Source organism: Suricata suricatta, chromosome 10 (genome assembly GCF_006229205.1).
Source record: "Suricata suricatta isolate VVHF042 chromosome 10, meerkat_22Aug2017_6uvM2_HiC, whole genome shotgun sequence".
Classification (NCBI taxonomy): Eukaryota; Metazoa; Chordata; class Mammalia; order Carnivora; family Herpestidae; genus Suricata; species Suricata suricatta.
The window spans coordinates 56,359,569-56,373,616 of record NC_043709.1 but is presented as its reverse complement, the minus strand read 5'-3'; the positions used below and the strand labels follow the sequence as shown (position 1 = coordinate 56,373,616).

The 14,048-nt window shown below is 41.2% G+C and overlaps 1 protein-coding gene across 2 annotated transcripts in view; it reads left to right on the top strand.

Annotated features, from left to right (window-relative positions):
- The window catches only part of HSD17B6 (hydroxysteroid 17-beta dehydrogenase 6), a 41,903-nt gene extending 28,417 nt beyond the window's left edge, over nucleotides 1-13,486 (top strand). For both annotated transcript variants that reach the window (XM_029954237.1, XM_029954238.1), the window contains exons 3-6: nucleotides 49-196; nucleotides 6,604-6,862; nucleotides 11,202-11,365; nucleotides 13,044-13,486. In XM_029954237.1, coding sequence (XP_029810097.1) covers nucleotides 49-196; nucleotides 6,604-6,862; nucleotides 11,202-11,365; nucleotides 13,044-13,261 — 789 coding nt within the window. In that variant the 3' untranslated portion in view covers nucleotides 13,262-13,486. The remainder of the gene's footprint in view (nucleotides 1-48; nucleotides 197-6,603; nucleotides 6,863-11,201; nucleotides 11,366-13,043) is intronic.
- Nucleotides 13,487-14,048: the final 562 nt, after the last annotated feature.

The window sequence follows — 14,048 nt, the reverse complement described above, 5'->3', positions numbered from 1 at the left end:
GGCTTCGGGAACCTGCTGGCCAGGCAGCTGGACCTGCGAGGCTTGAGGGTGCTGGCTGCGTGTCTGACGGAGAAGGGGGCCGCGCAGCTGAGAGACCAGACGTCAGACAGGCTGGAGACGGTGATCCTGGACGTCACCAAGACGGAGAGCATCTCTGCGGCCACCCAGTGGGTGAAGGAGCGTGTGGGGGACAGAGGTATGGAGAAGCATTTTCTCCTTCATTTACTTAGGCATCAGGATGTTAAAGTTTTCTCTCTATGTATAAAATCTCAAAAGCAGGGTTTAAAAGGCTGGCTTTTTCATTTGAAGGACAGTCATGATCTTGTGTGGTGTTTCATTTCCTTAACATGTTTACCTTGGAAAATGAGTCCAGTAGATTTGAATCTATTATCTCACCCTGCCAATGGAATATTTAAAACAATTCTTTATGTTTGAAGAATTTTCAAGGTGTTCTTAAGAAATTGATTCTTCTTCCCTTGGCTGCCATTTAAAATATAATCATTCCTGGGGCACCTGGGTGGCTCATCAGTTAAGCGCCTGACTTTGGCTCAGGTCATGATCTCATGGTTTGTGAGTTCGAGCCCCATGTCGGTCTCTGAGCTATCAGCTGTTAGCTGTCAGGAGCCTGCTTCAGGTTCTGTGTCTCCCTCTCTCTCTGCCCCTCCCCCATTCATGCTGTCTCTATCTCTCATAAATAAATAAACTTAAAAAAATTAAAGAAAAATAAAATATAATCATTCCTTTAAGTCAACCTTTGGCCCTTTCTTAAATATTATTTTATTTTTTCTAATTAATAGATTGTATTTCTTAGAGCAGGTGTAGGTTTATGGAAATATTGAACAGTAAGTACAGAGTTCCCATATACAACCTCCCCCCTTACAATTTTCCTTATTATTAAATTCCCTAGTATTAAAATTTTACATTGGTGTGATGCATTTATTACATTTGATGAGCCAATATTGATAATGTATTATTAACTAAAGGCCATAGTTTACATTAGGGCCCAGTTTGTGTTGTAGAGTTTTATGGGTTGTGCCAACTGTCAAATAATATGTATCCACATATAGTATGATATAGAATAGTTTCGCTGCCCTAAAAATCCTCTGTGCTCCACCTAGTTGCCATCCCCTCCTTCTCTCCCCACAAATCCTGGCAGTTACTCGTCTTTTTCCTGTCTCCATAGTTTTGTCTTTTCCTGAATGTCATGTAGTGGGAATCATATTGTATATAGCCTTTTAAACTGACCTCTTGCATTTAATAATATGCATTTGAGCTTCCTACTTGTCTTTCTGTGGCTTGATCGCTCATTTCTTTTTATTGCTGAATATTATTCCACTGTATGTACCACAGTTTATCCTTCACTGATTGTTTATTTTTCACCTACTGAAAGATATCTTGGTTGTTTTCGATTTTTGACAATTGTGGATGAATCTTTGTTTCTAAGTTCCATTTTCTCTGAACATTATCTGTATTCTCTTCAATCCCCTTTTCTCTCCCCACCTTGTTTTCTGATTCCATCTTGTGTGGGTTTTTTTAATGTTTATTTATTTTTTGAGAAAGCGTAAGTGGGAGAGGAGCAGAGAGAGGGGGGCACAGAGGATCTAAAGCAGGCTCTGTGCTAACTGCAGTAAGCCTGATGTGGGGCTCGAACTCATGAACCATGAGATCATGACCTGAGCCCAAGTTGGATGCTCAACTGGTGAGCCACCTAGATTTCCCTCCATCTTGTGTTTTTTAAAAAATTTTAAATTTATTTTTGAGACAGAGAGAGGAAGAGCGAGCACATGTGAGTGAGGGAGGGGCAGAGAGAGACAGGGACATGGGATCTGCAGCAGGCTCTGGGCTGACAGCAGTCAGCCCAATGCAGGGCTCTAACTCACAGTGAGATCATGACCTGAAAAGAAGTCAGACGCTCAACTGACTGAGCCACCCAGGCGCCCCTCCATAGATCTTGTTAATTGAGCTTCCTAAAAATCTCTTCACCCTAGGGGTTGCAAACTAGCAATAACATTGTTTTGTTGGGTTGCAGAAGGTTTAGTTTTTTTCAAAAATTGGCTTGGAAATTGATTTCAACATATTGATATTCAACATCCTTCTGTCTGAGGATGTACCCTGGGCAGAGCCAGGAATTATGCATAGTTACAACCTCTGCGCTTTACACAGCGCTTTATTTCTCTTGTGTGGTTATTGGTATTGTTTCCCATCTGCTGGCGTGTGAGGGCCTCCTTTACCCATGATTACATTTCCAGTTTCTGACATATTCCCAGGTACCTGTTAAGGGCTCAACAAATGCTGAACAGATCTCATCTACTCATAGATTTCTTTATTACCTTGGTGCCCTTGATATTTAAATAATCGCTTGCTTTCCCACCTGAATTTTAAACTACTAGCTGGATTGCTCATCTGGAAAGTCTGCTGTGCGTCAAACGCACCAAACCTAAAGGAGGACCCTTTACCTACTATTCCTCACCAAATCTGTTTTTTTTCTTCAGTCCTTCTCTCTGTGTAGTATGTCACTATTCCTGCAAATACACACACATGTTCCTTCAGAGCCTTTTTCCTTCCTTATCCTTTCAACCTTTTAGTATCTGCATGTTCTATATGAATCTCTTGTAAATAGCACATAGCTACATGTAAAAAAAATAATGCAGTTTTTATTTTTTTAACTGGATCATTTCATTCATCTGCATTTATTTTATTGTTCATATTTGGATTTATTTCTGCCACATTCTTTTTTTAAATGTTTCTTATATGTCCCATTTTTTTTCTTCTTTTCCCACTTTTGAATTGATTGAATTTTTATGCCACTTTTTCCATTACTAAATTGAAAGTAATATATTCTGTTTCTTTAGTGGTTTTTCTAGGAACTTTAACTGCATATTTAATACTTCAAGTGTAAAATAACTTTTACCTTCTCCTGATGAATCAAGGCTCTCAGAACACTTGAACTCTATTCCCTACTCCCGCAGCACACAATGCCATCACTGTTGTGAATTTTATTTCTGTGGGGGTTTTTTTTGACCCTACAATATGTAATGTTTGTTTAGATTTATTTCCTGTTTACCATTTTCTTTGCTCATCATTCTTTCTTGAATCTTCCATCTAAAATTACTTTCCTCCAGGGGCCCCTGGCTGGCTCAGTGGAGTGAGTGACTCTTGATTGCAGGGTTGTGAGTTCAAGCCCTACATTGGGTGTAGAGATTACTCAAAAATATAATCTTAAAAAAAGAAAATAAATGATTTCCTGTCAGGCTGAATATATTCTTTAGAATTTAGAAAGTGTTATGGGTAAAATCTGTTTTTTTCTTTTTCTTTTTTTTAAGTTTATTTTGAGAGAGAGAGAAAGCATGAGTTGGGGTGGGGCAGAGTGAGAGGGAGAGAGAGAGAATCCCAAGCAGGCTCCATGCTGCCAAGCACACTTGGGGCTTGATCTCCCGAACTGTGAGATTATGACCTGAGCCAAAGTTGGACGGTTAAACGACTGAGCTACCCAGGTGTTTCTCTGTTTTTCTTTTCTACCTTTTTTTGCATTTCTATATTATTTATTTATTTATTTAAAGTAATCTCTATACCCAAGGCAGGGCTTGAACTCACAACCCTGAGATCAAGAGTTGCATGCTCCACAGACTGAACCAGCTAAGCACCCTTGTTTTTTTTCACATTTCTTAAAATGTCTTTATTTTGCCCTTATTCTGGAAAGATATTTTTGCTAAATAAGCATTTCTAAGTGTACATTTATTTTGTCTCAGCACATTGAAGATATCATTTCATTGTCTTCTGGCTTCTGTTGTTGCTGTTGTCAGTTGTCAGCCTAATTGTTTTACCTTTTGCAAATAATCTTTCATTTCTGACTATTTAAGGATATTCTATTTTATTTTATTTATTTAAAGATTTTTAATGTTTTATTTATTTGAGAGAGAGAGAGAGAGAGAGAGAGAGAGAGAGAGAGACAGCGTGAGCAGGGTAGGGCCAGAGAGAGAGGGAGACACAGACTCCAAAGACAGGCTCCAGGCTCTGAGCTCTCAGTACAGAACCTGACACAGGGCTCAAACCCACAAACTGTGAGATCATGACCTAAGCCGAAGCCGAATGCTTAACCGACTGAGCCACCCAGGCGCCCCATCTTTGATTTTTTTTAAACATTGGAGGGGCGCCTGGGTGGCTCAGTCGGTTAAGCGTCAGGCTTCGGCTCAGGTCATGATCTCACAGTTCATGGGTTCAAGCCCCGCGTTGGGCTCTGTGCTGACAGTTAGCTCAGAGCCTGGAGCCTGCTTTGGATTCTGTGTCTCCCTCTCTCTCTGACCCTCCCCTGCTCGAACTGTCTCTGTCTCTCAAAAAAAACAAACAAAAAACCCCAAAACAAACAAACAAAAAACATTGGAAACATTTTATTTTATTTTACAATTTCTTAAGTTTGTTTCTTTAGTAATCTCTACACCCAACCTGGGGCTCAAACTCAGGACTCTGATTATCAAGAGTTTTATGCTCTTCTGACAGAGCCCACCAGGCATCCCTCTTTCTTTGATCTTTCTAAAGCTTTATTTTAGCTATTTAGATGTAAATTTCTTTATTTATACTACTTGGGACTTGTTTGGCATCTTGAATCTATGGATTAGTGTCTTTCAACAATTTTGGAAAATTCTTAGTCACTGTTACTTCAGATATTGCCTTGGTTCCATTTCCCCTCTTCTTTCTTTTCTGATTAGATACGTGTTAGACATTTCTTACTTTGCAGGCCCCTGGGTGGCTCAGTCAAGCATCTGCTTCTTGATTTCTGCTTCTGGGTCGTGATTCCTGGGTGATGATTTCTGCTTGATTTCTGGGTTGTGATTCCAGGGACATTGGATCAAGCCCCGCATGGGGCTCAATGCTGAGCATGGAGCCTGCTTGGGATTCTCTCTCCCTCTGTTCCTCTCCTCGCTCACTCTCTCTGAGAGGAAAAAAAAAGTTCTTACTGTGTTCTTATATCTCTTTTCTTTCACGTCCATCTCTCTCTCTTTTTTTTTTTGCTTTGTGTTGCATTCTGCATATTTTCCTTTTTCTACGTTCCAGCCTTTACTTTCTTTTTCCCGTGATGTCTATCTGCTATTAAGTCTGTCCACCAAACTATAGTTGTTAAAATTTTTATTTCTGGAAGTCCTGTTCTAAATCTGCTTGATTTTTAATCTTTTATTTAAAAATTATATTTAGTATACATATTTTATTAATTAATTAGTTTATTTTTAAAGCTTATTTATTTATTTAATGTTTTTTATTTGTTTTTGGGAGACAGAGAGACAGTGCGAGCAAGGGAGGGTCAGAGAGAGGGAGACACAGAATCTGAAGCAGGCTCCAGGCTCTGAGCTAGCTGTCAGCACAGAGCCCACCACAAGGCTCGAACCCACCAACTGTGAGATCATGGCCTGAGCCAAAGCCGGGCGCTTAACCGACTGAGCCACACAGGCGCCCCCTCAAGCGTATTTATTTATTTTGGGAGAGAGGGTGCGAGCAGGGGAGGGGCAGCCTGACATGGGGCTCAGACTCATAAACTGTGAGATCATGACCTGAGCTGAAACCAAGAGTCAGATACTTAACTGACTGAGCCACCCAGGTGCCCCTTCTATTTAGCATACACATTTTATATTATATGTCTTATAATTCTGGTATCTAACATCTTTGTTAGTCTTTCTCTGCTGTCTATTCATTTTGCTGCCTCTTGCATGGAATGCTTTGTTTCCATGTGTATTTTGATTTGTGATGGTGAACTGTAATTTTTCTTAGTAACTCTCTGGTGATTCCCTGTGGTCTGACATAAAGATTCCTCCAGAGAGGATCCATTTCCTTCTATTAGGTGTCAGGCATGCTCAGAAGCCTTGACCACCTTGAACTTAATTCTTGTCTTGATGTTTTGGACTACCCAGATAGTGGAAGAATTTGATTCTTCAGTGTTGATTCTTGCCCCCTCCCCCACACCAAAGTTCAAGACAGGTTTTTAAGTTTAAAGTTTATTTATTTATTTTGAGAGAGCGAGAGCGAGTGGGGGAGAAGAAGAGAGAGAGAGAGAGAATCCCAGGCAGGCTCTGCACTTTCAGCACAGAGCTCGATGTGGGGTTCGAGCTTCTAAACCATGAGATCATGACCTGCGCTAAAACCAAGAGTCAGGTGCTCAACCAATTGAGCCACCCAGGGCCCCAAGACAGATAGTTCCATCTCTGGAAGGACTTACTGTCTCACTCTGATACTGATAGCATAGCCATTAAAGGTCCCAGTTTAACAAAGAAAGTTTTTATTTATTAGAATCCCTACCTTAGGTGAGTCCTGCACTTCCGATTTTACTGTGTATGTTTTTTGAGTCTCTAAATACTAAAATTCAAGTTTACACTGGTTGGCAGATTCCCTCAAATCAAAAGTGGGCATCAGGTAAATATTCTATTTACTTCTCTGGATTCTTGCCTTTTCTTAGTTTTTGGCCTGACTTTTTTTTACTTTCTTGATGTATTTCAGAACATTAAAAAATATATTTTTATCTAACATTTTTAGTTGTTGTCAGCAGGAAGATTCATCAAGGTAAATAGTTCTGTCAATTTTATCTGAAACTGAATTCCTGCTTTGACTTTGTTTTAGGACTCTGGGGCCTGGTCAACAATGCAGGCATTTTTCACCCACCTTGCTGCACTGAGTGGCTGAAGATAGAGACCTGCGTGGATGTCCTCAAAGTGAACCTTATTGGTTTGATTGAGGTGACCTTGAGCATGCTTCCCTTGGTGAGGAGAGCACGGGGGAGGATTGTTAATGTCTCCAGCATTCTGGGAAGAGTTGCCTTCTTTGGAGGAGCCTACTGTAGCTCTAAGTATGGCGTAGAAGCCTTTTCAGATGTTCTGAGGTAATGTTCTCTTTTTCCTTCCTTCCTTCCTTCCTTCCTTCCTTCCTTCCTTCCTTCCTTCCATCCTTCCTACCTTCCTTCCATCCTTCCTTCCTTCTTTCCTTCCTACCTTCCTTCCTTCTTCCTTCTTCCTTCCTGAGGTAATGTTCTTAAGTTAAAACAAAAACAACTATTAAACACCTTAAATATGTCTTAGGCATTATGCTAATTGCTTTTACCTGTATCTTATTTCATTACCTTTTACCATTATCTTATTTCATTACTCGAAAAATCTTGATTTGTAGATACTATTACTAATCTGTTTTATATAGGAAACTGAGGCTCAGATTTAAGTCTCTTTCCTAGAGTTCACCTGCCACAGCCAGCACTTGGCCAAACTGTGTTTTGATCCTGGGTCTTTGTGTCCTGCTACTACATCATATTTTAATTCTCGAGATTTTTCTTTGATAAAATTTCATTTTTGAGGAGAAGATAACTGTCTTCCTTCCCCCTCAAAGTGAGCCTGTCCTTGTTTCTCCCCGGTGACCCTCTTTCTCTCCGGGTACTCCTCTGCTTTACTCTGTATATCTTTTCTTTATCTAAGATAGTTTTTTCTGAGAACTTCAGTTTGCCGTGACCCCTAATGGCCCCACCTCTACCTCCTGTCTCTTTCTCATGCATTGTTTCAGCTTCATGACCTCTCCATCAGCTGCTTCCTTCTTTACATATTTCCCTTTACATTTTATTTCCTAAGAGAGAGGATTCTATTAGCTGTGTTCATTTTCTGTGTGTGCCAGGTGACCTATGTGACATTTTCATGCACTTTTTATGTGTCAAGCACTGTTATAAGTAGTTTACATCTAATAAGTCATTTAATCTTCATAGAAATCCAATAAGGAGGGTATTATTTTTGTCCTTATTGTATGTGTGAGGAAGCTGAGGCACAGAGGTTAGAAATTTGCCACGGTCATAACATAGGTAGAATCAAGCAGAGCCACTCTCCTGTCCTAAGTGGGCTCTCCTCCCATCAAGGACCCTCCCTGGTCCAGTCAGCTGTGGATATGACAGTGTACTCATGTGGCACAAAATAATGCTACACAGGGGCTCCTGGGTGGCTCCGTTGGTTAAGCATCCTGCTCTGATCTCAGCTCAGGTCATGATCTCACAGTTCATGGGATCAAGCCCCACATAGGGCTCTGCACTGTCAGCACAGAGCCTGCTTGGTGTTTTCTCTCTCCCTCTCTCTCTGCCCCTCCCCTGCTCTCTCTCTATCTCTCAAAATAAATAAATTAAAAAATGTATTGCTACACAGATGCCCCTTTGGCAGGGACTGATTTTATGGAGTTTCACACATGAAAATTAGCTGTGAATATTTTTTACTTTTTAGTTTTTAAAAATGTTTATTTTTCAGAGAAAGAGACAAGAGTGTGAGTAGGGGAGGAGCAGAAAGAGAGAGGGAGACACAGAATCTGAAGCAGGTTCCAGGCTTCACACTTGGGAGTGACGAGATCATGAGCTAAGATGAAGTCAGATGCTTAACCAACTGAGCCTCTCAGATGCCCTGAGCTGTGAATATTTTAGGCACCATATATTAGCTTTCTATAGCTGTTGTGAATGTTTTTTTAGAATTCTATTTTTTTAATGTTTATTTGTTTTTGAGACAAAGAGACAGTGCAAGTAGGGGAGGGGCAAAGAGAGAGGGAGACACAGAATCTGAAGCAGGCTCCAGGCTCTGAGCTGTCAACACAGAGCCTGATGTAGGACTCCTATTCATGAACCACGAGATCATGACCCAAGCCAAAGTCAGACGCTAAACCGACTGAGCCATCCAGGTGTCCCAGAATTCTATTTTTTTTTAAGTAATCTCTACGTACATCGTAGAGCTCAGACTCACAACCCCAAAATCAGGAGTTGCACACTCTACTAAGTGAACCAACCAGGCACCCCATGACTGCTGTAATTTACAGTGTCCGAAAATAACACAAATTTATTCCCTCACAGCTATGTAAGCCAAAATCTGAAATTACTATTACTGGGCCAAGATCAAGCTGTTGACAGGGCCAGCCTCCTTCTGAAGGCTCTAGGGGAGAATGTGTTCCTTGCCTCTTCCACTTCTGCTGGCTGTCAGCATTCTTGGCTTGTGGCTGCATCACTGCAGTCTCTGCCTCCATGGTCCTGCTAAACTTCTCTTTCCATGTTGGCCTTCAAATCTGCCTCTGTCTCTCTTATAAGGATAATTGTGATTGCACGTAGCACACACCCAGATTATCCAGCATAATCTCCCTATCTCAAGATCCTTAACTTAATCACAACCACAAAGTCTTTGCCACCCAGGGTAACATTTATAGATTCCAGGAATTAGGACCTGATACCTTTGGGGGCTGTTATTTAGCCTACCACATGCTGGTAGATATCTCTTATAGTATGCATATTGTATGATCTGCCTAGGAAGGGAATAGGGAAATAACTGAGGAAGTTACATGAGTTGTTACCATGTGATGGGCACCCTGCCTGGCTTCCAGTCTAACTGACTTTCTGTTTACCTCCATGGGGCTACTGCCTGCCGATATACCACTGCTCACAACTGGTCTCTCAACCCCCTTGACTCATTCCCGACCAAGAACAAAGACCTGTCCGTCCAATATTCAAATCATGAATTCCTTTAGAAAATTCCAGTGTGCCTTAATTGTGCTAAGGCTGAAAAGGGAAAGGAAGTTTTGTCCCACATATGAGTTGGAGTTTTAAGGGTAATGCAGATGTTGTGTGATGGGTAAATCACTGTGAGGAAGCTGCAAGGTGAAGTGAAGTTTTAGGGTGGCTCACACAGCCAGCACACACAGGCGCCTGGAGAATCTTTCTCACTGGAAAGTTTTAAATATTGCTTCGATAAGGGAGGCTCTTTCATTAGAATAGTGGTTTTTAACCTTTAGGATGCCTCAGAGTCACCCTGACAGCTTATTTAAACACATTGTTGGTTCTCACCCCCAGAATTTCTGCCCTGATCAGTCTGGACTGGAGCCCAATAATTTGCATTTCTAACAGGCTCCCAAGACGCTGATGTTGCCATTTATCTGGGGTCCACCCTTAGAGAACCACTCTCTGCTTTCTAGGGTCATGATGCTTTGTGTTCTACCTTTTTATGGACCGTTATTTCACAGATTTCTCTTTGACATAGCTTGGGCTTCATCATCTCCAGCGAGGTTCCTTGAACCTCTGGATTAGGGAACGCCCTTCATCACTAACTGCTGAACACCTGGAGTGGACCTCTCCTGTGGAGCGCAGTGCCTACTTCTCCTGGTGAAGGCAGCACTCAGCACAGTGCCTGCTACAGACCCAGCCCCTGATCAGTGTTTTGGAACTGTTTGTTGAACTAACCTGAATATTCTGGAATCACCAATGACTTGCAATTTTATTTTACTTTATTTGATTTTATTTTATGTTTTAATGTTTATTATTTTGGAGAGAGAGAGAGAGAGCACGCAGGGGAGGGCAGAGAGAGAGAGGGAGACACAGAATTGGAAGCAGGCTCCAGGCTCTGAGCAGCCAGCATAGAGCCTGATGTGGGACTCCAACTCACATCCTGCAAGATCATGGCCTGAGCTGAAGTTGGCCACTTCACCGACTGAGCCACCCAGGTGCCCCTAATGACTTGCAATTTTAATGCTCATGTCATATTCCATTAATGGTCTCTTGGAGTCTTTGAACACATGGTCATTTTTCAGAGGACCATGCTTTTGTGAGTACAATCCCTACTCCCTGGTACTCCACTCTTCCCCTTTCTTAACTTGGGAATCTCCTCTTGATCCTTCAAGGCTCAACTGAAACATTCTTCCTCACTGAAGCCTTCCCTGACTCCCTGAGAAAATCCATCTGCCTCCTCCTCTCTGCTTATGTAGCCTCCTGAATACCTCTCCTTTACAATTCTTCTGAGTTGTGTTACAATTATTTGCATACTTGTTAGACTCACCTACTGTGAACTTTTTGAGGCAAGCAACTGAGTCTTAATTTTCTGAGATTGTGCATGTAAAATACTTAGCACAGAGGCTGCCATCAAAATGCTAATTTTCTTTATTATTCCTTGTATTCTGCATGGCCTTACTGTCTAACACGTGGTAGGGACTTAATAACTGTGAAAAAAGGGGATGTAGAATTGAATAGTTACGGTTGTTTATATAATCATGTTCCAATTTTTGGACCTAGGGATATTTAAAATTTAGTTTTTTCCCTCTCCATTTCTTTATCCTTTAAAATATTCAGGAAAGGTGTTTTTATAACCTGTTTTGTTTCGTTTCCTCCCTGAGAGCACTGAAATTTGCTGTCTCTCTATCAAAAGAGTTAACTCGAGGCTTTTTATTTTCAGGCGTGAGCTTCAACATTTTGGGGTGAAAATCAGCATGGTTGAACCTGGCTATTTCAGGACCGGAATGACAGACCTGCAGTGGTCCTTAGGGAGAATGAAGCAAGCCTGGGATGAAGTCCCTATGCATATTAAGGAGGCCTACGGACAGAAGTTTTTTGATGCTTGTGAGCTTTTCTTTTCGTGGGATAATGGTTAACCTTGCATGAGATAAAGGAAAGAGGGTTGGGATTTGAGAAGGTCCCAGGGCCCTCATGGTTGGCTTGGTGCTGGCTGTCATGGCTGACGAAGAGGGTATATAGACAGCTTAGGGCCAAGGTTTGCGCTGCCTTGTCCAAGCCTGGCCACCCGAGCACTGGAGAGGTATTACATGGTTAGAGGCCTGGAACCTCTGGGTCTCGAGAAGGGGGTGCCCCTCTGTAGTTTGGCGAGGCTGGCGTGGGAGGCCTGCACAACTGAAATACAGTCCTTTCGGTAACAAAGGGCCCAGCTACAACTCCGTGTCTCACTGTGGGAGGAGGGTGAGTGTATGTGGGTAGAGGGAAGTGGGTGAGGACCAGCTCTGCAGTGCTGTATTGGCTGTGCTCAGAGACTAGAAGTCATGTGCAGGCCTTAGTTGCTACATGGGAGTGAGATGGTTCAACTTCTTGTAAGAATGTCATCCTTAGGACCTGGAAGAGGAGGCAGTTTGGGGGTAAAGGCAAGGCTGTCTTCTTAGTAGAAGTAAGTCATGTACATCAATATGGGGTTCCACCTTCCTAGGGAAAACGATGCTAAATTTTCCTAGGAAATACTTCATCTGTAGATTAATAAAACAAGAGTTGCCAGCGGCATTATTCATAATATCGCCAAAGTGGAAACCACTTAAATGTCCATCAACTGATGAGTAGGTAACCAAAAGGTGATGTAGTCATATAATGAAGATTATTTGGCAATAAAAGGAGTGAAATACTCATACATGCTACAGCATGGATGAATTTGGAAAACATTTTGCTTAGTGAAAAGAAGCCAGTCCCAAAAGGTCACAATGTATAATTCTATTTATATGAAATGTCCAGAAAAGACAATCCCTAGAGACAGCAGGTAGATTAGTGGTTCCCTAGGACTGGTTCGGGTTGGCAGAAAATGATAATGACTGCTAATAGGTACAAGTTTTCTTTTGGAGATGATGAGAATGTTCTAAACTTAGATTGGGTGGGTGATTGCACAATTCTGAATATACTAAAAGTCATTGACTTGTACACTTTATTTATTTATTTATTTATTTATTTATTTATTTATTTATTTTAATGTTTGTTTACTTTGAGAGAGAGAGAGAGCAGGGGAGGGGCAGAGAGAGAGGGAGACAGAGAATCCTAAGCTGACAGTGCAGAGCCCGATGCAGGGATTGAACTCACAAACCATGAGATCATGGCCTGAGCCAAAACCAAGAGTCTGACACTTACCTGACTCAGCCACCCACATGCCCCCACTTGTATAGTTTAAATGGCTGAATTTTATGGTTTATGAATTATACAATAAGACGTTAAATTTTCCAGTTGCAAAAGTAGATTCACCTACCTATGTCATTCCAAAAATGCTAAAATGTTTTCCAATAATGGAATTGAGTTTTAAGATGAAAATTCATTAAATTTTTAAAATTTAGCGTTTAGTCAGACTAGCTATATTTTAAGTGCTCGGCAGCTACATTTGGCTAATGGCTGCCACTGGGCGGCGTAGGTCTGGTCAGCCTAATCCTTATAGAAATTAAATGTAGTTAGACTTCTATGACTGTGTATAATTGGAGCTTAACATTAAAATCAAAAGAAGAAAATTGTTGACCACTGTTTCTCTTCTTGGACACAGATTACAATGGCATCAAACAAGGATTGTTGAGTTGTAGCACAAACCTGAACCTGGTCACTGACTGCATGGAACACGCTCTGATATCTGTGCATCCCCGTACTCGATATGCAGCTGGCTGGGATTCTCAGTTTTTCTACATTCCTCTGTCATATTTACCTACATCACTGGCAGACTACATATTAACTAGATCTTCGCCCAAACCAGCCCAGGCAATCTAAAGAAAATGGTTTGATGGCTCTTGAAATTAAGGAAAGTCTGAAATTGATCCTTAGTGTCTTGGTAATCCTTATTAGGAACTAACATGTTTGGTTATATTCTAGATATCCAAACCCTATATTCCTTTAGATGATGAATTTTTATTACTTTAAGCATTTTTCCATGAGAATGTTTTCAAAATGTACCATTCTTCTTTACCTTATTAAACAGAATAGACTGAAAAACAATTCATCTTGTCTTGATATTATTTCTTTATGTAAATGAATACTTGTTCAATGCCGTGGTACACAATTGCTCAAGGACTACTGAGAAGTACATGGGCCTGTTTATCCTTACTTGAAATTGATCTGTACTATGGTACTTTTATTTATTTATTTTTTATTTTATTTATTTATTTTGAGAGAGAGAGAGAGAGAGAGAGAGAGAGAGAGAGAGAGAGAGAGAGAGCTCAAGAAGTGGGAGGGGTAGAGAGAGGGAGACAGAGGACCAGAAGTAAGCTTTGCACTGATGGCAGAGAGCCCAACATAGGGCTCAAATTCACAAACCGTGAGATTATGACCAGAGCCAAAGTTGGATGCTTAACTGACTAAGCCACCCAGGTACCCTTGATTTTTAATTTTTTAAATCAAAATAATACACACATATGTACTTAAATGTCCAGTTAATACTCGAAGGTTAAAAATAAAAAACATCAGGGGTGCCTGGGTAGCTCAGTCGGTTGAGCCTCTGACTTCAGCTCAGGTCATGATCTCACGTTTTGTGGGTGCGAGCCCTGTGTCGGGCTCTGTG